Source organism: Pangasianodon hypophthalmus, chromosome 7 (assembly GCF_027358585.1).
Source record: "Pangasianodon hypophthalmus isolate fPanHyp1 chromosome 7, fPanHyp1.pri, whole genome shotgun sequence".
NCBI classification, from domain to species: domain Eukaryota; kingdom Metazoa; phylum Chordata; class Actinopteri; order Siluriformes; family Pangasiidae; genus Pangasianodon; species Pangasianodon hypophthalmus.
In genome coordinates this window covers 25,774,612-25,801,995 of record NC_069716.1, presented here as the reverse complement: position 1 = coordinate 25,801,995, position 27,384 = coordinate 25,774,612, and the positions used below count along the sequence as shown (strand labels likewise).

The 27,384-nt window shown below is 37.0% G+C and overlaps 1 protein-coding gene across 4 annotated transcripts in view; it reads right to left on the bottom strand.

The window, feature by feature from the left end:
- Window positions 1-3,875: 3,875 nt before the first annotated feature.
- kiaa1549la (KIAA1549-like a) overlaps window positions 3,876-27,384 on the bottom strand; it is a 78,770-nt gene continuing 55,261 nt past the window's right edge. For 2 of the 4 annotated variants that reach the window (XM_053235522.1, XM_053235523.1), the window contains 11 exons: window positions 26,837-27,021; window positions 22,604-22,731; window positions 19,735-19,859; window positions 18,572-18,795; window positions 17,240-17,369; window positions 13,735-14,142; window positions 10,626-10,723; window positions 10,158-10,297; window positions 8,809-8,960; window positions 7,637-7,702; window positions 3,876-6,430 (listed from right to left, as the gene is read on the bottom strand). In XM_053235522.1, the coding sequence (XP_053091497.1) occupies window positions 7,673-7,702; window positions 8,809-8,960; window positions 10,158-10,297; window positions 10,626-10,723; window positions 13,735-14,142; window positions 17,240-17,369; window positions 18,572-18,795; window positions 19,735-19,859; window positions 22,604-22,731; window positions 26,837-27,021 (1,620 nt within the window). In that variant the 3' untranslated portion in view covers window positions 3,876-6,430; window positions 7,637-7,672. The remainder of the gene's footprint in view (window positions 6,431-7,636; window positions 7,703-8,808; window positions 8,961-10,157; window positions 10,298-10,625; window positions 10,724-13,734; window positions 14,143-17,239; window positions 17,370-18,571; window positions 18,796-19,734; window positions 19,860-22,603; window positions 22,732-26,836; window positions 27,022-27,384) is intronic. The other 2 variants (XM_026946416.3, XM_053235524.1) reach the window with 1 other exon arrangement.

Below are 27,384 nucleotides of genomic sequence, written 5' to 3'. Positions count from 1 at the left end.
ATCTTACTGTGGCTTCTTGATCTTTTCTTCTAGTAAAGAACACCAAAGCTAATTGGATAATGTGGGGACATTCAACTAAATTTCAACGAACATTCCAGTTATATGCAATAAAATTCACTGCTGACAAAGATAAATAAAGTAGATAACTGTCTAACATTACTCAAAGGCAATAACATGACAATTTGTAGTGATTATGTTTTGTTTCACACTGGTGCTTCAAATTAACACTTTTGACTAACACCATTGTGTGTGAGACACATCAGAGAATAAGCCCATGCTTCTCTGTTCATTAGTCTTTAAACATTCTTTTTTAAACAAGCCATCTTCAGTTCACAAATCAGACCAGAGAAGGTAAATAAAGAGAAAAATCTGTGAAAACTTTCTGCTGTCCGACCTGATGTCTCTGGTCTGTTGAGAAGGACTGTAGTCAAGACCACTGTTGTCAACTGCAAGACAAGTACAAGACCAGGACTAGCCGAGATCAAGTCAAGACTGAGTCTTAAGGGGACTGAGTCAAGATCGAGTCAACCTGAAAGACAGACCGGGTCAAGTTCGAGACTTTTATCTCAAGTTGGCTTCATTCATGCATTGCACCGATGATTTGGCTGTTTTCTAGAAAAAGGAATTACTTCTTGTCAAACTTTGTGAGTGTTAAAAAAAACCAATGTGAACATTACTTTTACAAACTTTCAATCAAGACCAAGACCATATTTAGTGAAACAAATGCCAAGCCCAAGACAAGCCCAAGTACAGATGCCAAAAAGTCCAAGACCAGTCCAGGTCAATACAGAAAATGCCTTGAAGCTAGATTCAAGCCCTAGATGAGCTGCCTTCAGCTAAATAATTTACAAAGAAATTAAAAAGCATGTGACTGGATAAGCTACAAAAGAGGATTTGCTGCAGAAGACAATTGTTTCCTAAAAACTAGAAAAACAGAGACATTGGACTACAGCATATTTCCCTATATATTTAGAGGCTCTGCTACGGGGTTTTCTTTTCAACCGGTGTTACAGTTTGGGTCACAACATCTAGCAGAGGTGTTTCGTTGTCTCTAATGAAAAGCACATCCTAATGCTTTTCTTAGCCTTGCAGGACTCCAGTTGAGAGATATGGATCAATTTGCATATTTCTAAATACTTGCATTAAGGTGTAGAGGTGATCTTAGTTTAGCCCATTTATACCAGTGCCCCTGCTAGCAGCAATCTTTGTCTGTATTAGCTGCACTTAGTGTAAATAAAGCCTAAGGTTTGCTTTTTAGTTGGCATGCCTCTATAGTGTACACAAAGGAATTAAATTTAATATTTTAATTTGTAGGTTTTCACTACCACAGAATGAATAGCTATCAATTTAAAGCCTGTGCAGGGAAAGAGGGAAAACAAACAAGCCTCATTTTCGCCTAATAGTCGATGCCTTCAGGGTTGCTTGTGAAAGGCTATTTTTTGCTTGCACAGAGAGAAGGGAATGAGGTGACCAGGTTTTTGCATCCTGCGGCAGCTTCGAGCTCCAGGAGGGGACAATTTTTCGAGCTGAGAGACAGACAGTTGCTGCGCTCCAGCAGTCGGCTTAATGAAGTCTGACGCATTTGCAGGTATAGATGTTAGAAGCTCACCGAGGGCCCCGGGGGGGAAAACTTCAGCTCGTGACAGGGTGACATCTTCAGTGAAACCTCAAAGTGGACAACAGCCCGGGGCTGAAGATGGTTGAGAAAAGTGTTTAAGGTGGAATGAGGGGGCATTAAGGTAAGAGAGACTGGAGAAAACATCTTCCATCACTGCCAGAGTAAAGGTGCGTTAGTTAAAGGGAGAACATAAAGCAAAGCATGGTGCTGCCCTCTAGTGGAGGTATTGAAAAGGGCATAGCATACTATAAATCCTGAATAAGCGACAGTCTTACAAGCCACTGCATTTGGGGTGCCATAACTTTTAAAAATTAAACTTTCATTTTTTTCGTTTTTACAAAATTTTTAACATTGAATATAAGAAAACATGCACTTAACCATTCAAAAATACATTAATTCATCTGAGATGTCTCATTTTCTCATCTCATTTTATACATGGTTTCTTTGCTACATTTTTGTAATGATTCATTTCAATTTTATTTCTTTTTAATTCATAATTTACTTTCAGTCTCTAATTGGGTAACAGAGTTGTCCTTTCAAAGTGTCCTTGTCAATCAATGTCACAATATCATTGAAAACGGAATGACAGAATGTCCTTTTCTTCTTCCCATGATCTTCGCAAAATTCAGATGATGCAATTTCCTGTTGAACTTTTGACTTGTGGAATTTTCGAAATATTTAGTAGAGGTGAATGTGTTAACAGGATTGAGTGAATGTTGTGGGACTAAATGTATATTTTTCAGAACTGATAATGGATGAGTCATGGAAAAGGATGATTCAGGCGTGAGATGTTAAATGGATTCACACAAAATGAAAAAAATATATATAATATTTAATAATATTTAATGATTACATTTCAGGGTAAAGTGTACAGGTAAATTTCTAAATGCAGTATTTTTTATGTTGTATGAGATTATGTTATTTATCTCAAGCATGCACACAGGTTGTTGTGAAGGACATAAATGTTACATACATTTTTGTAAGTTTAATATCACTGGGACACAAATGGCTCCCCAATCATGGAACTACTCTTCCTTCCTCAATTAGTAATACTCCAGTGTTTTCAACTTAATTTCTTTCTTCCACATCTGTAGAATTCCATATTTTCCTGTCTGATGCTTGTTTAGAAAATTTGAAAATTAAACTATAACTCTGTCCTTCAGAGAGGCAGGACTATGTTTTAGAGGAGAGTATTTGTGGTCACAAATCTATACTTTATCCTAACACTCATCACAGTATAGTGTACTCCTCACTGAGCTTTGTCATTTTATAGCATAGTGTAGAATATCTAGCATGCTCATGAAATGCCATAATACACTGCCTAGGATTAGTGTCTAATTGATATAACTTAGAGGATACACAATATCTTTAATGCTCTTTGTTGGAAACAGGAATTAGGGCACCTGGACTAACCTCTTAAACTGATGGTGCTTCCATTTCAACCTCATAAATGCCACAAAATCTTTGGGAAGGTGTAAGTTAGATATAGACTAAGTTACACTTAGATTTACTGCATTGCTAGAGTGTTAAATTGTTGGACAAAAGTCCAAGAACAGCGTTGGGAAGACTTTCCCTTTGCCTGTCTCATCCTAACACCTATACTGTTACAGTGCAATACTGAAATACAGTATATAGTCATGTAATTCAAACATTAATTCAAACACAATTCAGCTTGGTGTTAACAGGTTTTCTATTCTTTTGTTAGGACAGGGAAACAAAATGAACTTGTGGTAATTACGCATACACTATATATGCAATGGATAAAATTTAGGCTGAAAAACTTTATTAGGAAATGAGGAAATTAGGTTAACCCTAAGGCTGTACGCTTATGACCACAAAAGTCATGACAAATCCCAAAGAGCAACAGCTGGGCTTTTGAGCAAGGACCCTTAACCTTCAACCATATGCTTGGATTGTGCTCTGCCTCACTTGTAAGTCACATTGGATAAAAGCATCTGTATGATGAATAATTAAAGTTCACCCCACTTTCAAACCCATATGTCCTCTCTGTCCAGAATGGGGACGTTGTCTTTCAAAGACTTTGCACCTAGATGGCTAAGGAACTGAACCATCTTTGTTCCCAAGCTTATGAATGCGTGTATATATATATATATATATATATATATATATATATATATATATATATATATATATATATATATATATATATGCACATTACAGAATATTGCAAGAAATTTAAAAAGACCTGAATGACTGAAAATCTTTTCATTCAGTATGACAGACTTGTCTTTTCTCTTTATTTACTTTCTCTGGTTTGAATTATGAACTGAAGAGGGCTTGCTTAAAACAGAATGTTTAAAGACTAAAAAATGTATATTGATTTGTCTTTTCTTGATCTAAACAGACAGTAGGAGTCATACCATGCAATACTAAATACTGTACAACAAAAAAAATTGTACTTTCCAGTGTATTTCAGTCTTTATTAGATTTTAATTAATGTGTAAACCACAAAAAAAATGAAATTGTTAAATCAGAGTTATTATAAGCATGGTTATTTCATACAAAGAAAAAGACGACAAAGAAAAACAGCTTTAAAAACAAATGCAGGGTTTTTTTTATATTAATTATGTGAAAATATACTGTACAGTTGGCAGTTATGGAGTTGCGTAATGAGGAATTAGATTGACATCTTAGCATTATGATGTGAATTTACACAGAGAATATTACACATTTTTTTCACATAGGTTCACAATGAGGCTATGTTAAAACACGTACTGTAAATTGAAGCACAATATTTTACACTCGGCAACAGTGCCTCTGTAACTGAACACTGCCTCTACTGATGGCTCAAAAAAGGTGAGTGAATTGTTATAAAAATAGTAACAGAGAATATTTTACAAAGCAAAAACGACGACTGAGCGACAACCGAGATCTTTGCACTTCCCCAGCACCAGCTAATTACATTGAGAGGACAAAGTTCTTCAGTTTTAACAAAAAAAAAAGCAATTGTGTTGTGTTGTATTACCTTACTATGCTTGGATGCCTGTGTAATCAGACTGTGTTCATATTGTGATCATAATATAAAATGTCATAATGGAAAAACAACAAAGGGTCATTAATAGGAATGATTTTTGTCAATATCACAGCTTACAACAGAACAGATCTATATCCATCCATATAATTTACATCTCCTTACATACAAGCCCTTGTGTTTCTTCATACTACATGCAATAGAACCTTCCGGAAACACATGCTAAAATTAGAGTGGGTAACATTGCACTTGTTGCATAAAACTAAAGTGAATTCAGTGTAATGAAACAGGTTTATTCTGCTACTAAATAAATCTGCTACCAATTATACTCATTTCCATTAGGATCTGAGAGAAACCTGTATACAGTAGCAGTCAAAAGTTTGGGCACAAGTACTCATCGAAGGGTTTTATTTTTACAGCTTTTACATTTGAGAATAGTAGAACACTTCAGAAATATGCCAAACCACGCATTTTTATAGGTTCTGAAGTTATGTTAGACATCAATAATTTAAAATAATTGTTTTGGAAATAATTACTTACTTAACCATTATTAAATAATTTGTTTATTTGTTGTTCAGTTGATTGATTGATTGACTGATTTATATTTGTCTTAGAAATTCATTTCAAGCATAAGCCTTTAAATTAAAGTGTCCTTGAGATTATGAAGTACGTATATTCAATTAGGTGTGTCTAAACCTTTTGACTGATGCTGTCATAAATATTATAAAATGTTTAAGTTGATTTAAAGTGGAATTTTAGTTTGCATAATAATTATTATTATTTATTTACTTTGCCTATGTTTTTTTATTTATTCTAATTTTTGGCTTATGCTGTACACTCCAGCAGATAAATGTTCTAGATTGTGATATCATTTCATATATAAATTTAAGTATCTATCAAAAATAAGGCAATAAAATAGATATGTTGTTTTGATGATAGTTTATCTACTTGCTGTAAAACTGAAAGTGATATAGTGAATAGGAATATAAATTCAAATAAAATTCTAACCCTAAAATAATCCACTACAGGTTTTCTAGAGTAATATTTAATGCTAAATGCTTGGGATCATTGTTTTGTGTCCCGTGACACTCCACAAACCGTGACAACATTTGCTTCAAGTTTCTCATGAGCCGATGTACGTTATTCGACATTTTATGATCGAAGCAAAAGGAGAAGCAAACGAATACACTATTTCATAAGCGGCTGGGGGAAAAAAGGACTCACGCCGTGACTACATTTACATACAGTACAACAAGTCATTTTCAGTTTCAGATTTCTGCTCAGTCTCTTTTACACCAAGGTCATTTACGTAAGCCATACATAGAGTGCACGAAAGAATCGCCTGATAGGCCTGCCTCTCGGTAAAAATAAGAGCAAAAGACACAGAGAGGTCCGCTTGGGATGAAAGAAACTTTTCTATTTTGAATATGCTGATGTTTAAAACACACACACACACACACACACACACACATACACACATACACACATACATACACAAAGAAAGATAAAACCCCACCAGCTTCATGTCCGTGAGGATATCGAAAAAGCTTCAAGAAAACGTTTGGCCACTGGGCCGATCATGGTGGTGTCGGGTCGGAGGAGGAGGCAGAGACAAGAGCCTCCCATGAAAGCACTGGTGAATGGTGGAGTGACTGATGGCCTGGTCGTGTCTAGTCAGGGCCTTTTCGGGTCTTCCGGGCCTTTTTTGGGCCTTTCGGGCGTTTTGGGCCTGCTCAGCTGGAGCGGCCCTGCAGGCCAAGAAGCCAGGACAGGTTTGGGCTGCTGTGGTGATCAGGGCATTTTCATCTACTGTACAAACCCTGCAACAAAACACATGAAATTAAAGAAAGAACCTCTTTTTTTGTAAAGATAAACAATAAAGCATGTCCTGAACTCTATCCTGTGAATAGAAAGAGGGAAAAAAATTGATGCCTGGCCACAATTTTAATGTTTTGAACCTTCTCTAATGTATTTGTGCTACAACGTTTTTATACGCAAAACTGGTCTATAAAAGTGTATCGTTGTTTTTTCGTTAAATCTAAGTCAGCAGTGACAAATCATTAAAAAAAGATTGTCATAAAATAGTTACATTTGTATTTTAAGTGCATGAAAGATTAAGTGCTCAGGTTGCTTACACCACAGCGCTGTTGAATTCTCGATGCTGATTGGTCATTGGGTGTTGATTAATTTTATATAACAGTAGCTCTGTCAATAATGCTAGATATAAATCAGATATAAAGGTTTATATAAATGTGCTTGTTCTAGTACGTTGTCATTTCTCGAGTAACAACTTCTATGTAATCATTGATATAGTAAAAATTTTCTGTGAGGAGACATTTATGTAACATTTCTGGAAGGAGTCTTCAGTGTCAGCGCTTTGTAACACTCAACAGCTTATGAAGTGTTCAGAACAGAGCCTGTTTTTACTTTGCAGCTTCTCGGGAACAACCTGCTTATTTTTGCTGCTTTAACATAAATGATAATAGGAAGTCTCTTGTGGACATTGCATAGCATTAAATATAACTATAAATGGATAAAAAGCATGATGTTCTTTAAAATATAACAAAGTATATTGGAAAATATATTGGAAAATCATTGGAAAAAATCGCTGTGGTGTTAAACGAATAAAATACTTGAGGTGCTCACCCAAGTGTTTTATTCTTTACATATACCATGGATGTGTACATTCTGTTGTTTTCTAAAGTAAAGACAGCAACAAAATGGATCTGTTAATTGTATGTAAATTTATTTATAGACAGTAATGTTTTCAGACTGTTATACCATAGTTTCAACATAGATCTTCTCTTCACTACTTAGCAATTAATGCATTGTTTGTACTCTATTATTATTATTATTATTATTATTATTATTATTATTATAAAAAAACAAATACACCACCTGCACCGCTGACCTGACTCATTAGATGAAATATTGATTATTTTCTTTTCTTATTGAAGCTCTTTATTTAAAAGAGCAGTTCTATTGCCACTGAGCCGAGTAATAAACGCTAATAAAAGTTAACGTACCCAGGAGCATTGCTGTGTCCAGTCAGCCCGTTCGGCTCAGCAGATGGTCTCCAAATGACATGGGTTCTAAAAATACAATACACCATGCACACATTATTCACACACACACACATTATAAGAGGGTTTTTTTTTTTAGACACAGAAAAGAATCCAAAAGCCTTAGTCCACTACCAGTGATTTATACAATAACTCAATAAAAAAAGAACAAATCATTTTTTGAATCGGTGTCTAATATGTCTCAAAATAGACTCCATCATTCCTGACTAATACTGAAAGCCGGAGATACAGACTGAAACCAGGAGAGAAGATAGCACATAGCACAAAACGAATCTGTATTCATTGAGTCATTATCAATGTGCCAATGTGTTTGAAATAACAGACATGTTGTAATTTCTGACAAGGACTGACTACTAAAAAGACTGCCAAAAATGGACTGATTTCAGTTTTAAATAATGTCGTCTTAAATACTCAGTATCAACAGGGTAAAACTGTACACACTTAAAACTGATAATAAATTAGCACTTAAAATTTTAGATCAAAAATGTGCATACCAACGGTTCTCAAACTGGGGGACACAATCAATAGCTCAATATCAGTAGCTGTACCTGTGCTTAGTAACTTTCCATTTTGTCACTTTATATAATCTGCTTTTGCCAAATCTAAAAAGTGGCATGTGTAAAATAGTGACATTATTAAACATTAAACATTATACATATATATATATATATATATATATATATATATATATATATATATATGCCAAGCAATCACAATTCTCAGCCATCCTGCGACTTTTTTTTCTATGATTTTAAGTAGAGATGGCACGATACCACTTTTTCTTTTTTGATACTAATACCGATACTGTATCAGCCAATATTGATACCTATGCTACGTAGTTTTCTTTTAAAACTACTAAACTTTAAAATGTCTTCTTTAACTGAAGCACTTTGCAGTTCAACTCTTTCACTCAAAAATCACTTACTTTGTAAATATAATAAATCAAATCAAGCTTATTTTCCAAAATCAAATTTCAGTCTTTGCCATTTGCTATAGGGTTTGATATCTGATCCACCATAGAGTTGTAAGCATGGAGAAGAACTGAAGCATTTAAACGGGAAAGTGGGTTAAAGTGTTTCAGGTGAGAGTGACGCCCAGCTGTAGAAGAGTTTTACCGTGTCACCCCACTGGCGTGGGAGGTCATCCGGCTCCGGAGGGTACGACATCCACGAGGGGCTGCGGTACGATGACGGAGGTGATAGAACAAAGTAGTCGGAGTAGCCGGGGCGGTTGGCTGATATGGCATAAACGGCTGTCATTGGGTTTCCTGCAGAGATCAGATGAGTGACTGACAATACATTAAAAAAAGCTAAATGTTTTTGGGCATCTGAAAAATATCTCAGAACCTGGTCATCATTTTTACCTAAAGGTCCTACATTTAGTTTCTATATTGAATGTTGATGTAGTGGTTCCACAAAAAATCTGTTGTCATTAAACAGCAGAAATATGCACAAAAGCACCTACACTTTTTCCCTCAAAAAAACTAATCTATACTCTAAGAATATGCAAATAATACAAACCTTTTTAGCTGCATTTGCATACTGGAACAAGACTGGCTCTTAGATTTTATGATGCAATAACACCTGTGTGTCACATGTTCAATACTAGTTCATTTTCCAATGAGACGGTCAGCTCCCTCTCTCTTAAACAAACACTGCAGTGACAATTTTCACACTTTGATCAGTCTGTGCACTCAGTTGTATTCTACTGTGCATGATTATAAATGTATTAACTATTTTTTTTCTTGTTATTTTCTGGTGCTTGTATTTCAGTTTCTCTTTAATTCTTTATAGAGGGTACAATATAGTCTAGTAGCAGGCTTCTTTTAAACACTCACTCAAAAAAAATTAAAAGCTAGTAATGATGTTAAGGCAGTCCACATTGTGATTGGACACTGATGTAACATGTGATGTGCTGGTCAGTTGTGTATTATTTCACTCTCAACACAATATGAAAAATACTGTAGTAATGCAAAAAGTGTTATTAATCATATGTTCTTTTTTCTCTATAAGTTATTTCTTATATATTAAAGTGAGTTATTATGTGTTATGAAGCTAAATTTGTCACAAATTCCCCCTTTCAGCACACAGCATGGTTCTCAGTGCTTTTTTATTGGTTCTAGTCTTATCTTAACCCCTGTCCTGTCATTGGTTTGTTCTCCTTTTGTGTGCACCTGTTCTGTGTTTTGACCTTAATTAGTTTGTCTATTATATGCTCTTATCGTGTTTTTATAGTTTCTTTCCTGAGTGCCTTCCTGAGTGCCTTGTTCTTCTGTTTATGATAATGGATCACCTTAATTTGTTGCTACATGCTTGTGCATTTGCCCATGCGATTCATTACCATGATGATTCTTGGAGTTTACGCACTTGCCTCCTTCCCTCACTCACCAAACATTACAATATGAGTGCTATTTTTCATATATCTGCTCTATACACCATACGTTATAATGTGTTAAGACTCAGACCTGAGTAGCTCGACATGGACTGATCGACGGTGACAGCTGGGAAAGGAGCTCGGTTGATGGGTAGATAGGGGGCGCCGTTGTGCTGATTCATCTCCGAGGCCTCAGAGACACGCGGCTTCAGACTCATGTCTGGTGTTGATCTGGAAAACACAGAGGCATGCTTGGAAAGTGCTATTGCCATACTCCTGTGTGAGCAGCAGGGGGCAGAATGAGCATGCACATCCACACATCCACACACACACACACACACACACACACACACACACACACACACACACACACACAAAACAAAACACACTGAGCTAAGAGAGCTGCAGGGCCACATAAGAGCACACCTCAGTGCGGTCAGCAGCTCACAGTGGCACGCAAAACACCTTCATACACAGCTGCCTCAGCAAGAACACACATGAATATTAACAGGATGCTAATGAAATCATCACTGTTTTAATGAAGCTACATAGATCTTACCGCCGTACTGATGCTCCAGGTGGGGCTCCAGTTCGAGCTGATATAAGAGGTGGCGGCGAGCCCAAACCCATGTCGGGCAGCTGCGTGAACCTGAAGCCCTGAGGAGCCAATCACATTAAGCCTCTAGTCAGAACACCAGCCAGTCAAATGCCTCGATCTCTACAGCATGGCAGAACTTAGCATAATAAAATGGTGCTTTAGGTTTATTCTCAGGTCAACTTCATAAACAAGGGTTCATTTTAACACGGCAAAAATCCTGTATGTGTGTGTTTAGCTTAACCTATAATGAATGAATGAATAATGAATGGTTGAGGAAACCAGGTGAAGACCTTGATTTACTGGCAGGATGTTAAGTAGCTACTAATACATTCGTTATTAGCAATGCCAGCATTCTTGAGTAAACACTTCAACTTTACAATAGACTATTTACAGAAGAGCATCCTTTTTTTTATTATTATTATTATTAAATCCTCAGATAATCAGAACTTATCATTTATTCAAAAAGAAATTGATAAAGTATTGTATATAATAAATACAGATGTACTGTAATTAATAGCAGTATTACCGGTATTTTTTATTTCATCTTTAGTCAAGGCTAAACAGCTTTCTAGCTAAAACTAATACCTTCTTTAATCCACGGTGTAGGCCTGTCAGTTATTAGACTCCAAAACAATGGAAATATAGTCAGTTATTTAGGTTTACTCTTGCAAAAAAAAAGGCTGTTATATTCTACTATCCTGTTAGAGATTGTGCAGGTTAGATGAATCTCCATGTTGTTAAACCATTGTTTCATCATATAGGCACAATGGAGTTTAATATTTTGAAAATAATGCATTTTTAGTATTATGTCCATGGTCCCAGCATTGCCTGCATTGTCTGCATTGTCTGCCCTGTCTGTAGGTCTCTAAGAATTGTCAACGTGTGAAAATGTTCACTGCAGCAGTTTGGCCAAATTATTTTAAGAAACAGGGATGTGCTGAAAATTTTATTATTGAGTCAGCACTGAACATGCAACAGACGTATTTTTGTGCTATAAAATATAAGAGCATACATCATCTTCCAATGCCACCAAATACTATCCAAGTGCATGTAAACTTTAGACCTGCTGAAAATCTGATATAGTAAATAAAAGTTGAAATAAATCTGTCGCTTAGCTATTATTTTGAAATGACCTCTTATTGAAATGAAGTAGATACTTTAATTGACTTAAAACAGGAAATGCATGTTAATGCACGACATGTGTGACGTTGTGAAAAACTGAGTGTGAATGTCTTTAGCCTAGGTGTATGCAAACGTTTGGCTTCAACTGGATTCTGGATTTCTTTATGAAGGTAACAGTGAAGGTGTATCTGTGCTTATGTCTATTTACATTTTGACTTTTTTTGTGGAATGGCTACGTAAAGCTATTTATTATGCAAAATATAAAAATGTATTGTTTGTAAAAAATGAGTTTTGGGTGAATTTAATGTTGAATTGATACATAACAGGATGTTTAACTGAATGTTTATTTCCTGGTTTTATTTCACTAAGCTGGTTAAAATGCAGACTAGTACATCTCTGTTATAGGTAAGGAATAACACACGCCAGACTGTGCTGTTATATGAAAATCATCCACGCTGGAGTGGTTTGATATGTGATAAAACGGAGGGGCGTTACCACTCCAAAGTCCAAATTAGTTCCTGTTATCATTTACGTTATAATACAGTTATTATACAGTTTTTCCCTCTCCATTCCTCTACCTTTTCTCTCTCTTTAGAAGTTAATGAGACAAAAAGTGCAGCTTAAATTCCTCTGTCCTGATGATTTTTCCGTGCCAAAAATTTTTAATATTTACAAAGCACAGTGACTGTTACAAAGCACTGACACCCGTGACATTAATGTTACATAAGCTTCTCCTAACAAAAAACTTCACCACATCAACTATTATACATTTTCTTTGTTAAAAAAGAACACTTTAAAAAAAATCTATTTCTTTTTAGGCTTAGATTACATTACATGGAGCATCCACCATACAAATCCCTGTGTATGAGCTGTTACTATAGAAACAGTAACGTATTTGAATGAGAGCATTAATATTAACCTGTAGTTAATGTTCCAGTTGGAACTACTGTCAGAACCCTGAAACATAATATATATGCTGTGGCATAATATATTTTAGCAAAATCACACTCGCAATCTTGCTGTTATTCTGAATATCAGCATGGCTGTGATTCGGCCGTAGGCACGAGGCTGCAGCTCAAGCACTGTAGGTAAGCACAGCCATGGCGATATTTGGTATGACAGCAAGATTGCGAGTGTGATTTTGCTAAAATATATTATGCCACAGCATATATATTATGTTTCAGGGTTCTGACAGTAGTTCCAACTGGAACATTAACTACAGGTTAATATCGAACACGATATTGCTTTTATACAACAGTTCTGTTAATAAGAAATTAATATCAAGTAATTGATATTTCAGACACAATATGGTCAAATATTTAGTTTATTTTTGCTCAGTCAGTGGAAATAGTTCCCAAAGAAGCCACAGCTGGATAGAGCGTTGTGTGTTGCCATGCATCACACAGACTGACTGAAAGCCCAAAACAAATGTAGTAACGGTTTCAATGTGATGAAATATTGCTAGAATTGGAATTTTATGTACTGAACACAGACACGCGGAGTGATACAAACAGTGATTTGTACAAGTGCTGGTATTCTAAATATCAGCACTTTTGGAATGCAGCTTGTCCAATCAAATTACTGGACCGAACTAACTGTTGTATAATAGTAAATATATATATTAATACTATATACTAATACAATATTCTAGTATGCTATATATTATGATTTTCTATTTGTCTTACCTTTCCATTCACCCTTTAAGCCTTTTGTGTTAGATGATTATTTGGGAATGTTTTTGAGATTGTAAAGTAAATAAAATGTCATTAAAAAAGAAAATGTGCTATAATAATAATAATAATAACAATAATAATAATAATTATTATTATTATTATTATCATTATTATTATTATTAAAGCAACTAGTATGTCTAAAGTACATGCTACATTTTAATATAAAATGTTGTGTGTAATATATGTTGTATATATCATTAAAAGATGGTATTTACTTGAAAGTGTAAATGTGGACAGTGAGGACGTACAGGCTTGGGGAGGCTACACTGGTGCATGTCAGGCTCAAATGATGGGCCGCGCTGCAGAGCTCCAGCAGGGTGGTCCATGGTACCGGGGGCGCTGGTCACTCCGTCCGCATAGGGACCGCTCTGAGCAGGGGGGTATGGAGGGTGGGGGCCATGCTGGGAGTGGTGTTGGTGGTGGCTGCGTCCAGTCGGCTCAGCCGAGGCCAAACCAAATGCATTATCCAGCAGGAGGTGCATCTGCTGCCGCACCTCATCGATGGAGGGCTGAGAGCTCAGAGTGGATGAATCCGAGTGACCTTTAACGTGGTGACTGCCTCCAAAACCCAGAGAGCTCATGAGGCGGTCCACGTCTGTCTCTTCAAACGGTTCTGGTTCAGCCTGGGGAACACATATACACACACAAAATGCAAATGCACACACAGAAACACGAGGAATGAGTACAGAAAATGTAAATTATACGCACACACACATATACACTGACCAAGATTTACACAATTACAATTTCACATACACTTCCATAAAGAAAGTAGTATACAATCACACAGCTGATTTAATAACATAAGCAATCTCACTGGTGGACAAACGGATTGACTCTACATAGATATTGCCATAAAGTGCACACACACACACACACACACACACAAACACACACACACATACAGTGGACCTATCCAATTTGTAAGTTAAAAGCTCAGCACATTTATGGCTATTAACTTATATCAGATTCCCCATCGGAATCCCTGAACAGTCTATAATCGTATTCACGCTGGCCGGGATTGCTGCGGCTGCTGTGGTCTGATCGTCAGGGTTTAGAGACGTAGAACTCACTCTGAATACACTCTGAGCTCTGCTTCTCCCTCAGCGCAGTTTAAAATGGGCTGAGTGGTAATCGCCTTTGCTTCAGTCTCCAAGAAGACTCTAGCGGGACTGCAGGAAGGGATAGAAAAAGCCGTATCTTTCCCAAGCAGACCGTAAAGGTTCTGGGCCACACAGCGAGACTACAGCAGAACAGCAGCAAAGACGCAATGGGAGGTCTTATACAGTCCATACAAGACCATCAGTGTCACCAAGGATGCGCTTTCTGAATACAAAAATGTGGAATTTCTGGGTCTAATGGTTCAGTGTTACGATAAAGAAAATGCTCAAAAATGACTTTTTCCTAACTTTAAATAATTCTCTGTTCTTTATAAGCCAACTGGTGCATGGCAGTCCCGATGTGGAAGCAGCAAAGTATTTCAGTGGATCAAACCAAAAATACTGCAACAGAACCAACTGACATGTAAAAATAATAGCCGTAGTTCATCAGCTTGAGTTTTTTAAAACATGAAACATCACAGCTCCTATAGCAGATCCTCTGTTGAGGCAACCCAAAGGGAAAGGGAAAGTGAGACTTTTCAGAGACTTTCATACATTTTTCCTTTTATTTACCCTCTCTGATCTGATTAGTGAAGCGATGTCATGCAAAACAGAATATTTAATGACCGCACTCAAAGATTTTATGCCTAAGACAGCAGATACGAAGTTCTTCTTAATCTTCTGACTTCTGAGTCCACTAACGACAGCTATTTTTTTTTTTTCATCATTTATTAAAAAAAGATTTTTCTTTAAATCTCGGATGACACAAAAATATGTTATTTAAAACTGAGACAAAACACTTCTTTTTGCTGTTTAAATAAGTCTTTATCTGTTTAATACAGGTACATGCTTTTATTTAACATTTGGTGTTAATAGTTTCTGACCGACTAACCCTTGATATTGACGTAATATGATTTATGCATTATTGTCCCAACTGCATTATTCAGTAAGAACACACATCTCGTGTTCCTTGTAAAAGTGTATTAGGTTCTCAGTCAGGTTCTCGACCAAACATGCTGCTGTTTGTTTACTCAGAAACAAATTGGTGTAGTAGGTCTTTCTAAAACACTCACTGCTTAAGGAGCGCAGAATGGTTTAGGACTGTGAGCTGAGCAGATTCAAGTACAACGTCATCGTACTTATGAATGGTAGCTGTGGGAAACACAGCATTTTTAATATCACCTCATTAAAATGTACTGCATGTATTTTAAATATTACAATGCATTCTGCAATAGCACCCACACTGTTAGACTTGTATAGTATAAGCCTGGCAATGTATATTGTCTGGAGGACACATTATTGACTATTGGGCTGCTTTTTAAAGAAGACTTGGTAGGCAGTATTGGTGGTGAGAGAGGCACAAACACAGCAGAAAGAGATTTTTGTAGTGTTGGTTTATACTGAGAAGCCGATTCACAGCTCCAAGGTCCCTGCTTTGGTCCTGAGCTCAGGTTACTGCAGAGTTTTGCATGTTCTCTCTGGGTTTTTTGTGGGCTTCCTCTGGGTTCTCAGGTTTCTTCTCACCTCCTAAAAACATGCTGGCTAAATTGCATCCTAGCTGTATATATGCGTGCATGGTGCACTGTGATAGTCTGGCGTCCCATCCGGGGTGTATTCCCATCTCACGCACAGTATTCCTGGGATAGGCTCCAGATCCACTGCAGAGTTTAGTGACCAGGATATAGTGTTTACTAAAGATGAATGAACTAAAGAATGAAAAACTGAAAAGATGAAGAAAGGATGCTTGAGTTTTCTCTTGAACATGTTTGTGCCGTTGCTTCTACAAAAGCGCAAACAGCTGACTCAGAAAGCAAATTGCCGCTCTGTGTAATGACGTGATATTTAGATCAGTTGTTGACCGGAGGAGGTCTCAGAACAAACAAGCACAATGGAGTAGAAGCTCAAACCACTGCGTCTTTCTTTGCTAAGAAAACATCTATCATATACTGCCAGTATTTCAGTCAGGTGTATTAAAGCAGAATAAACATGTGCCAAAAATGTGCCAAATTGAATTAGCTTCTTACACTTTACAAGAACCTTCTACACTTTTAAGTATTAGCCAGTCAATGAAATAAGACAAGAAACAAAAAAAAACTTATTTCAAAGCAGAGAAATCGGAACAAAAATAAGTCCCTCAAGCAAGTGAATACTTTTGCAAGAAGGTTTTACTCTAATCTAGTTCACTATTTATGCTCTTAAAGGCTCTGCCACACTTGATTATCGACTCGACAGCTCGATTCGGTGTGATGTGTTCATTTCAGCTGCTTTTCATCAGTCTGGTTTTCATTGAACATGATTTGTGGGTTGATGAATAACAGATACATTCCAGGCAGCATTTCAGGCTTTTGACAGCATCACAGAAATACAGTTTATTCATTCTGAAACTGTGAAGGCATAAACCCTGATCCATGAAAGAGCAACTCTGTATTAAGGTTTGTGTATAGACTCCGGGGTCACATGTAGAACAAATCAAAACAAAATGAGAGATATTAGTTGAGACCCTTAATGCATTATGTCAACTGTAAAGTGTCTTTGAACCAGTGTTTATTACAGTGTGATGTGTTGATTGAGTTGTGTTGAGGATATGTTTGTCGTTTGTGTGTGTGTGTGTGTGACTCACGTCATAGCCGCTGTTGCGGATGCCCCTCCTGGCGCGTTCCCTCATCACGAGCAGATCCAGCTCAGTCTCCACAGGACTCGGCGTGTTCAGAGACTGTCTGCTCCAGTACGCTGGCTCCCTCTGACTCTCACTGAACACACAACACAAAGTCATCTTAACCTCCTGGCAGAGGCAGAATTTATGATATCATCAATCAGTCCCAGGACCACCAGCTGCAAAATTTCCCCATCATCCACCACTATATTTTACAGTTCTCATTCGGGAACTTTTTTTTCTATGCATGCCAAAAGCTTGCTTTTGGTATCATTTGATCACAACACACGATCTCGAATGTAGGTCCAATAAAGTTTGGTATAGTGCAGGAGTTTTTAGGTTGCACTCAACGTTTCCATGCAAACCTTTCCAAAAAGGTATAGCGGTGATATCTAATGGCTGATTTTGAAATTTGACAAACTCCAAGAATCAACTAAACTGTGACTGTTATAATGGTTTTTGCCTCACTCCCCTCCTCTGCACAGGCACATTCTCTTTCTTTTAACTTTCCAAGTTCTTCAGTTTTTTTTTTTAACTTTTTAATTATGGCTTTATTATTTAAAAAAGTCGAAGTTTGTATGAGACAATTTTTTTTACAGGAAAGCTGAACAGTTTCTCAATTTGCTGAGCGCAAATCTGACTCACTGTGTGTACTTTTATCCAATTATTTTTGCCCTTTCTTGGAGGGTGATAATAATTCTGTGCTATTTTGTTTATTGTGTTGTTACACATTGTGTCCTATTTTCACCTGGTCTTGTCTTGCATGCAGTGTAGTGTACTGTATTACTGTTGCTTCGCATTAGTGTGAAATCAATCCCAACTGGTTTAAATCATGTATATTTAAGCCATGCTGATTTTATCGGGGTCTAGATCACCGCAGCCCTAAGCAGTATTAAAATATTAATACAACTGCCTTGCTAAATAAAATTCAATGAAATAATGATGATTATTACTATTTCAGTGAGTAAATCTTGAATTCTTTAATACTTTTCTGTTAATTTTTGATTCTTACAATTATTATGTCAAAGTGAGCAACAGTCAAGGCACGTCCTGGCTAAGAAATCCAATTCTGATTCTAATTACCTAAAATCACGAGAAGAGGTGGTAACTCAAAATTATAATGAATTTGAATGTCCTTTTCACCCAACCCTTTTCTTTTTATGTCCTTGCTCACCCCAGGTGACAACTGTGTATCTCTCCTTTCTTCTCTCTTGCCATCTTTCTGTCTATTTCCCTATCTGAATCTTCTGAAGCAGGATGACTAATAGCTCATCCCCCAGTGTATGAACCTCCCCCTACCTCCTGCGGTATTTGACGTAAGTGGACAGATTTCTGTCCTCCGCAGGTCCCCGAGTGTCCTCCAAGTCCAGAGAAGCATTTTCACGTCTCAGTCTCTCTCGGTGGCTGTGTCGGTGTCCTCCGCTGCTCGTTGGCCCGTCACTGTAGCCTTTTCTCTTAGCCTTCAGACGCAGTTTGTTCCTGTAGTGCTCAATGTCAGACTTCTGCTTCAGGCCCACGTTCACCTGAAAACACACACTCTTAACCTCTTGGCCAAGGAAAGCAGGGTTTGGTCTGAAATATCCTGATACAAAGCAAAACTTATGATATCATCATGTTCTGCTGGATGTCTCACTGAGCAAGGCATATTGATTTTATATGACTACAATTGTTAAATCTGTTTGAAAGGTGCCATTTGTAATTTTTACACCCCACTGCTGCCTGTGTGATGAATTGCAACTGCAATCAAAACAATGAATTGCAACTGTAATCAAAACATTAACCAGCCTAACCTTTTCCTCTTACCAGCACAAACAAACTAAATGTGGCTTGCTCTCTTGGCTGAGGTTTGTGCTAATTTCTGGCCCAGAAAAATTTCAGGAAAAGGCTGAAATTAGCATGAAAAAATAGAATGAAACTGTAATGAAAAAAGTCACCACTTCTAAGGTATCTATGAAATTATATGATTATAAGACACACTTTCAAACATTACAAACAGCACCTTTAATATACTATAACATAGATAGATAGACAGATAGATAGATAGATAGATAGAGTAATAGGACTAATATAAAAAGAACAAAAATCACCTTTGTGTGTTTTATATTTACAATACATATTTTCATATTTCCACATTTCATATATTCTCCTTGTTAATCTCAGACAAGAATAACCTGAATGATCCTTGTAATAAGAATAACATTAAAAATAATTAGTAAAGCGTCAAAATTTTCATGTAAAATTATTTTACACTATTTTAATTAAATAACGTAATTATTTTACGTTGCTGAAATAAATCATAAAATTAAAAGCGCCATTTAATGGACAATTTGTGTATGGTTCCTATAGACAAGGAACTTGCGTCTAATAAACATACAAGTAATAATGACTGTTATACATACCACATGTAGAATATTCAGATCAACTTTAAGAAACCCTTTTCTATAAAGTGAAAGCAGGCTTACTTCTCCATTGAGCATGACAGAGTCTTGGCTGTGATTCGAGGAGTCGGGGTATGAATAGTTGAGTGGAGTGGCCATGGGCTTAATGCTGATGAGCCTCAGGGAGCCAGTCAGAGAGTCGTAATGCTCTGTGGGAGCAAAAAACAAGTCCTAACAACCAAAATCACGAAGCATGGGGGAAAAATGCTGCACATATCCATTCCTGGGAATGTCCCATCCCAAGCACATGTTCTTATTAGAATTAATTCAACTAAATACAAGTCATCAGGGATATATATATATATATATATATATATATATATATATATATATATATTATAATTATATAATATATATAATTTGCATCACAAGAAGTTGTGAATCAAAGAAAAGAAAATCAAATTTAGTATTTAACTACAGCGTAAGACATTTTATATGACTAAGGTGCTAGCTAAATGGCTAAATAGTGGATTTACTTCTGCAAGGCCACTAGCATCTTACAAAACATATATGGTATCACAGGAACGTTTCTAGAAAATCACATTTAGTATTTAGCTACATCAGTAGAGAGTATGTGTGACTAGCCTGCTAGCATACTCACAGCACTTTGTGTTGGGCACAAGGACCTTAATATATGACCTTTAGCTATATTTTTTTTAATATAACTAGCTAAACATAATATTAATAATAATGTTATGTTTAGGACTTTAACATATACTGTGGCACAGAGAAGTTTCTAGTATTTAGCGACATCATAAGAGATCTACACATGATTATGGTGCTAGCTAATTAGCTAGAGAGCAGATTTAGCGCTACATAAATGAACTCAGCAAAAGATCTAAAACAGATAACGTAGCAAACTTTATTATGCTTGGGTTGACGGAACCTATGCACTGCATCACAGGAAGGTTTCTAGAAAATGGGAATTATAATGGGAATTACAATTGTAGCATTTAGCTACTATGTAATAGATGATGTGTGACTAGCCTGCATGTTAGCTTAAGCGCTAATATGAGACACTCTACTGACAGACTGACAGAGGCCACAAGCACATTAAACAAACATGAGCTTTAGCCTTAGCTACATTTGTTAGGTTTGCGACTGTGAATATAATATGCTGTGTCACAGAAAAGTATCTAGAAAAGAAAACTGTATCACAGAGAAGTTGATAGAAATTAGATTGTCATATCTAGTGTCTAATTTCTAGCATGTAAGGATAATGTAATGTTGTAAGTTGCTAGATATAAGAAGTATGAATAGCCTGCTAGCTTATCGGCTTACTGGGTTGCTTATCGGACTCGCTGACATTCAATTCAATTCAATTCATTTTTATTTGTATAGCGCTTTTTACAAAGGTCATTGTCTCAAAGCAGCTTTACACAAACAAAAGTAAAGTGAAGTGTGTGTGTGTGCCGTCTCTGATGAGCAAGCAGGGCGACGGTGGCAAGGAAAAACTCCCTGAGATGGTGATAGGAAGAAACCTTGAGAGGAACCAGACTCAACAGAGAACCCATCCTCATATGGGTTTACACTGTAGTGTGCGTGTGTGTGAGCACAATGTGTGTTGGTGTAGTCCATGGGATGCTAAACAAATATAATGTTCGAGTAATATATTGCATATAGCTAATTTTGTTGTTTCTCTGTGTACAAAAATGGGAACATTTATCTAACTTCAAAGTAAGGCTTGAAGTGTTACCTGCCTCCTAGCTAATAGGCGAATTAGCGACTCATATGAGATAGCAGGCTACTTAGACTTAGCTAACAGCCGACTAAAAGCACATGAATGGCAAACATATATAAGCTACGATATGTATGTTGCACATAATGTAGTTATAGCTTGTTTAAATGTTCTATGCATTCAAGGGTTTAATGGTTGACTTTCTAACAAAAAGTCTTGATACAGGCCAAACCTCTAAGCTAAATCGAGTGCTCCTGAGGTGAGGTGAGGCGAGGTAAGCTTGGCTTTCCTTATCATGCCTTGTTCAGCAGCAGCAAGACAACGTCCAAAACCCATTATCCCCTGATAGAGTGGAGGATATAACACAGTGGACGCTAATACATCCCTGCACACACTTTATCCTTCTCCTCTAAATGGTGTTGGTTCAATAACTCTGTTTTGGAGGCATCTCTTGGCAGCTGAACTGAGTTTGCTGGCACTTGTCCAGTTGTTGTTTTAGCATATTGTGTGTGGCACAGTTTATTATGACACACTTATACTATATATGTGACATATTTATTTGTTCTGTGGCCTATATAACCAGTTTTACCTTGTGTTACTATAGAAACAATAATGTATTAGAACGAGTGCATGAATATAAACCTGTTATAAAACAATAAATAAATATAGCAACAATGCTGTGGTATAAAGATTAAGATTGTCCTGTGCTTATCTCAGGTCTTTCATCCACAATATACACATAGTAAACTTAGTACTGTTTGTCTTTTCTCTTCTAAACCTGTATAGTGGAATTATTTATGATCATTACAGTATTACTTTTTAACCCAGAAGAGGAAAGGTTCCACTTTGAGTCTGGCTCTTCTCAGTGTGTCATCTCGGAGAGTTTTTTTTTTTTTTGCCCCTGTCACCTCTGGATTGCACATTCAAGATCTAAATCTACATCTGGATTTCTGTAAAGCTGCTTTGTGACGATGTCTTTTGTTAAAAGCGCCATACAAACATCAAATAAAACTGAATTGAAATGTTATGTATATAATAGTGGATTAATATTATGCATATTATGGTAATTCTGGGTGTGTTGTATGCATATGAGATGTAAATAAGGGTGCTTGACGTCAACAACTGTGATGAATACTGGTCATTGTTATCTTTCTCACTGTGTCTCACAGATTCTAACCCTCTATATATATATATGTGTGTGAATGTGTCTCTCACCAGTCCTTGTGTGCGTCTCCTCCTTTGCGGCTTTCTGGCCTGTATTTCTGTGCGCCGAGGAGCTCCTGCCTGTGTTCAGCTTCGCAGAGCCGTTGCTTGAAACCGAGCCGTCCTCGCTCGGCAATTTGCTGTGGGTAGCCATGGAAACAGAGGCAGCGATAAGCGGGCAGCGTGTGGTAAGATGCAGTTTTAGTGACAGGTTGGCACACCCTCCAGCCCTGCTGGTAACCTGGGTAAACTCGCCTTGCGTCACAAAAACTCCTCCGCCAGCGCCGTTAAAAAGGAACCGCAACAGCAGGACGCCGCGGAGGCGACGCTGTTCCTATCTGGGTATTTTTAGGGCAGCAAAGCAGCGATTTGACCCTTTGATATGAAAGACTGGTGTGGACAGAGTGAAGCGATCTGTCGCGCAATGATTATGAATAAAAAAAAAAAAAACTTTTTTGTATTTGTGTTTTAAATAGAGCTAGGGAAATGGTGTCTAAAAGCTCTCTTGGAGGGAGAAATTATTTTCTCACACATTACCATGATTCAGGAGAAGCAGTTTTTAATTGCCGCAGGGTCAGATGGGTTTAGTTGAACTAATTGCTGAAGTTGAAAAGCTCTAGGGAATAAAAAATAAGCACAGTGGAGTAAATCTGCTAATCGCTTGGGCATTCGTGCCAACAAACTGACATGCAGAGTGCCCCCATCCTGCTGGACACTCAAAACACACACACACACACACACACACACACACACACACACACACACACACTTGCACACTTGCACATTTGCATTAACAATACACACACTGTGAAAAAGCAGGCAGACAGGGGGTGGAAGTGAACACACACTTTCACATCTCTGCAGGAGCCCTAAGGCACTCTGAATCATATATGAGTCTATAGCCAGGAGCAACTCTCTCTCTTTCTGTTGCTTTCATCCTTTCTCTCTCTACTCTTTTTCCTCTCTTCTCTCTTTATCATTCAGTCCCTCTCTCTCTCTCTCTCTCTCTCTCTCTGCATCAGTTTCTACCCACATCCTGTCCTTACGTGTATTCCACTTTTTCTCCCAAGATGTTCTCTTTTCTCCTCTGTAATCGTTTCGCTTGGGAGGTTGTGAGGGGTGACAGCAGACAGCGCATTCTCTTACTGTTGGTCAGAAACACAGGGCATGCACAGAAATAAAACAGAGAGAAAAAGAACAATGGGAAAAAAAACAGATAAGGACAAAAAAAAACTATGCCGTCATGCCGCAGACCTCATGAGTGCCTCGAATTGGTGGTACAGACGTGGTGAAGAAAATACTCTATGCACCACCAAAAAAAAAAAAAAAAAAAGGCAAAGATACAATGCAGAAGTGGAGAAGTGCTCAGGAAAAAAAAAACATGATTATAATGGTTTTAAGAGTGAGAAACACAAAAAGACAAAATGCATAAAGCAAAGAAGTGCTCAGAAAGTAAGACGTGATTCTGATGCTTTGAAAAGATATGATGCAGATGTGATACAATTTTTAAGGGTGATTATTTAAAAAAACAAAACGAATTCAGAAATGAAAATGTGATACTTATGATTTCGCTTGTGATCTTTTAAAAAAATATGATGCATAAATGCAGAAGTGCTCAGAAAATAAAATGATATACTGAGGCTTGTGATAGTAATCATTAAAAAAAGAAAGAAAAGAAAAGGTTCCAAAAACATCGAAGAAGCCTCATAATCTTAAATTTTTTTTTACAGCATTTTAAAAAAATATATATATATTAAATGATCATGTCTTATTTGGATAGGATCTTGAGTTACTAGAATACCAAATTTGAGTGCTATCTTAAACACCCAGCAGTTTATTTTAATTAGAAAAGAGGTTTTTTTTTAAGTGATTAAACACTGCTTAAACACCAGCTGAATTCATACATCAGGGCAAAGGTATAATAAAGACCATCATAACTGGTAGACAGAGTGTTCAATTCAATGCTTGCTCTACCAGAATCAGTGTGGTTTAACCTGACATGAAGAACTGAGTTTACATGAACAAATGAATAAAAATACTAATTTATAACAAAATAATTTATTTTAAAAAATGATATGTGTCTAGCTAAACTTCCACATGTAACCTCCCACTTTGGAATTTGAAATAACATGAAATCGCATAACATTACAGCAACAATGCTAAATGGAATATGCATTAGCTACGTGTTTTAGCCTAATTTGGTTAATATGATTACTCATTTGGTTAAGGAAACTTCAAGAATATTATTGTCTAGCCTGTTTTAAAAAGTGTTAAAAAGGGTTTTTGTGGTATAACCAACAAATGTATGGAAATCGTAACAGGGTAACAGGGTAACAGAGTTTTGGACTGATGGTATTCCTAGTTTGTGACCTAGCGAGCCAATATCAGAATGTATTTTTGATAGACTTCAAAGCACTATTGTAAGTCGCTCTGGATAAGGGCGTCTACCAAATGCCATAAATGGGTAAAAAAAAGTCTCTGGGGCTCTCTAGTGGCTGGCCGCAGTATCATTTTTAGCCCCGCCCATTCTCATGTTAGATTTTGGAGAACAGGACAAGCTTACATTTTAAACAACAGCTCTACAAAATATTTTCAGAAGTAGTGTCCTGTAATTTTTCAATTTCAGCTGACATTGATATCTCTTTAAAGATGTTTCCTTTTGACAAATGCATTTTATGTGAATTATCTGATTATAAATAAAAGGGCATTGTTGATGAGGTGATTGACAATTTCAAGTATGACCCCCGAGTCTTATAAACAAGCATGCATTTTCTAATAGGCATCTAAATCTCTTGATGGTTCTGTTTTGTTCTGCTGTAAAATGTTATAACAGACCCTCAGCAGGGAGTTCCTTGCAGTTTTCCTGGTATGTTGCTCATTCTGATGTTAAACTAGCTGGTTGTACTGATATTACAACTAGCAAATACCAACATAAGTGAACAACTAGCAACATAAGTGAACAAAGTGGGGCATAAACCAAGGCAGCTAACACTAGCTAAATTTCATAACAATTTACTATTGACTGTATGACCTTAGCGAACACTCGACATAGCTTGATAATGTTAGTCTTTTTTTCACTCCTTTTTTATGAACTCCACTGACAGATTTTCAGTTGGTCATTACAGTCACTACTTATACTTATATTACTTTGATTAACATGATGGATTAATGGATGTCAGCTAGCTAGTAAATGGTAGCTTGGTCAGACATGACTCGAAGACTCTAAAATCTTTTCCTAACAGTGGTATAAACAAAACACTGAGCATCTCAGGCATCACTTTCAATTCGACCAAATTTAGGCTTCAGAACCACATAATCTGAATCAGTGGTGCCATTTTGTCCACTCATATCTACAGTGTTAATGTTGTTACTGTATATTTGCTTATCATTATGGTAATATACCACCACAGTGATATACTGTGACACCCCTACTTAAGATCATAACTCCCCAAAGACTCATTATTTTAATTTTTCAACATTACTGTAAAAAAATCATATGCGTTCATCTCATAGCAGCTAGCAAAATGCTTCTTCTGACAACGTGATACTGTGTTATACCATGAATAATGCGCTCTACCTACGTACTATAAAAAAAAAAACATAAATATGACACCATGACCTTGAAGTAAACTAGCGTTTGCCAACTTGCAGACAGTCTTCTGGGTTTTGCATGAGACGGATCACACACACACACACACACACAAACAGTATTTTGTTACTGATAAATTCTCTCTTTTTAGGCATTAAGAGAGGAAGAGAAACCTGCAGAGATGTCTTTTTCTTCATGTAGCTAAATCTGAACTAAACTGAAGCTCGTTCAGAATCCCAGAAGGAGGAAGCACAATAAGCTGTGATGCATTAAGGAGGAAATTATAGTTGAGGAAATAAGTGGTTCCCAACCCGCTGATGTCCTTAAATGTCTGTGATTCCAGTGCACCGTGGAAAGATGTTTTTCAACTGACTTCTAAATATATCAATGACTTTCCTCCCAAATACATGACAGAGAAGCTCTTGTCTATTTAGCTTTCTTCCTCAGGACCAATTTAAACCCATTTATCACTGGTGTGATGCATCAAATACACCATTATACACCATTCATTACAGCTTCTAGCTGAAGTGTGATGTTTCAGTTTACTGCTTATGCTTTTAGCACTACAGAAACTGAGCAATGCTACAGTCATAGATTAGTCATCTGACAGGAATGCAGAAACAGCATTTTCTGGTCTCACAGTAAAACACACTGACCTGCGGTGTATCTCTGTAGACTGCGGTCTTTTGGAGGCCGTGCCGTCCTGTAGGACGCCTTTGTCCTGTGTGAGCGGAGCGTCGCGTACCGGGAGAGACAGCACGAGGGTCTCTTTAGTGACAGCGAGCGTCTCCTCACCCTGCTGACCCATGTGCTGCTTAGCATAGTCAAAACCCTGCACAGGCTAAAGAGGAGAGAAGAGAGTACAGGAAGAGAGGAGAGGAGAGCAAAAGGGAGGAGATGAGACAGGAAACGAAGAGAAGACCAAAAATGAGGAGAGGAGATGAAAAGAGAAGAGAAGAGAAAGCCCAAAAAAGAGGAGATGAGACAACAAGAGAAGAAAAGTCATGAGAAGAGAAGAGAAGAGAAGACCAAAAATGAGGAGATGAGACAATAAGAGAAGAGAGAGATGAGAAAAGAAGAGAAGAGAAAGCCCAAAAAAGAGGAGTGAGACAAAAAGAGACGAAAAGTCAAGAGAAGAGAAGAGAAGAGAAGAGAAGACCAAAAATGAGGAGAAGAGAAGACCAAAAATGAGGAGATGAGACAA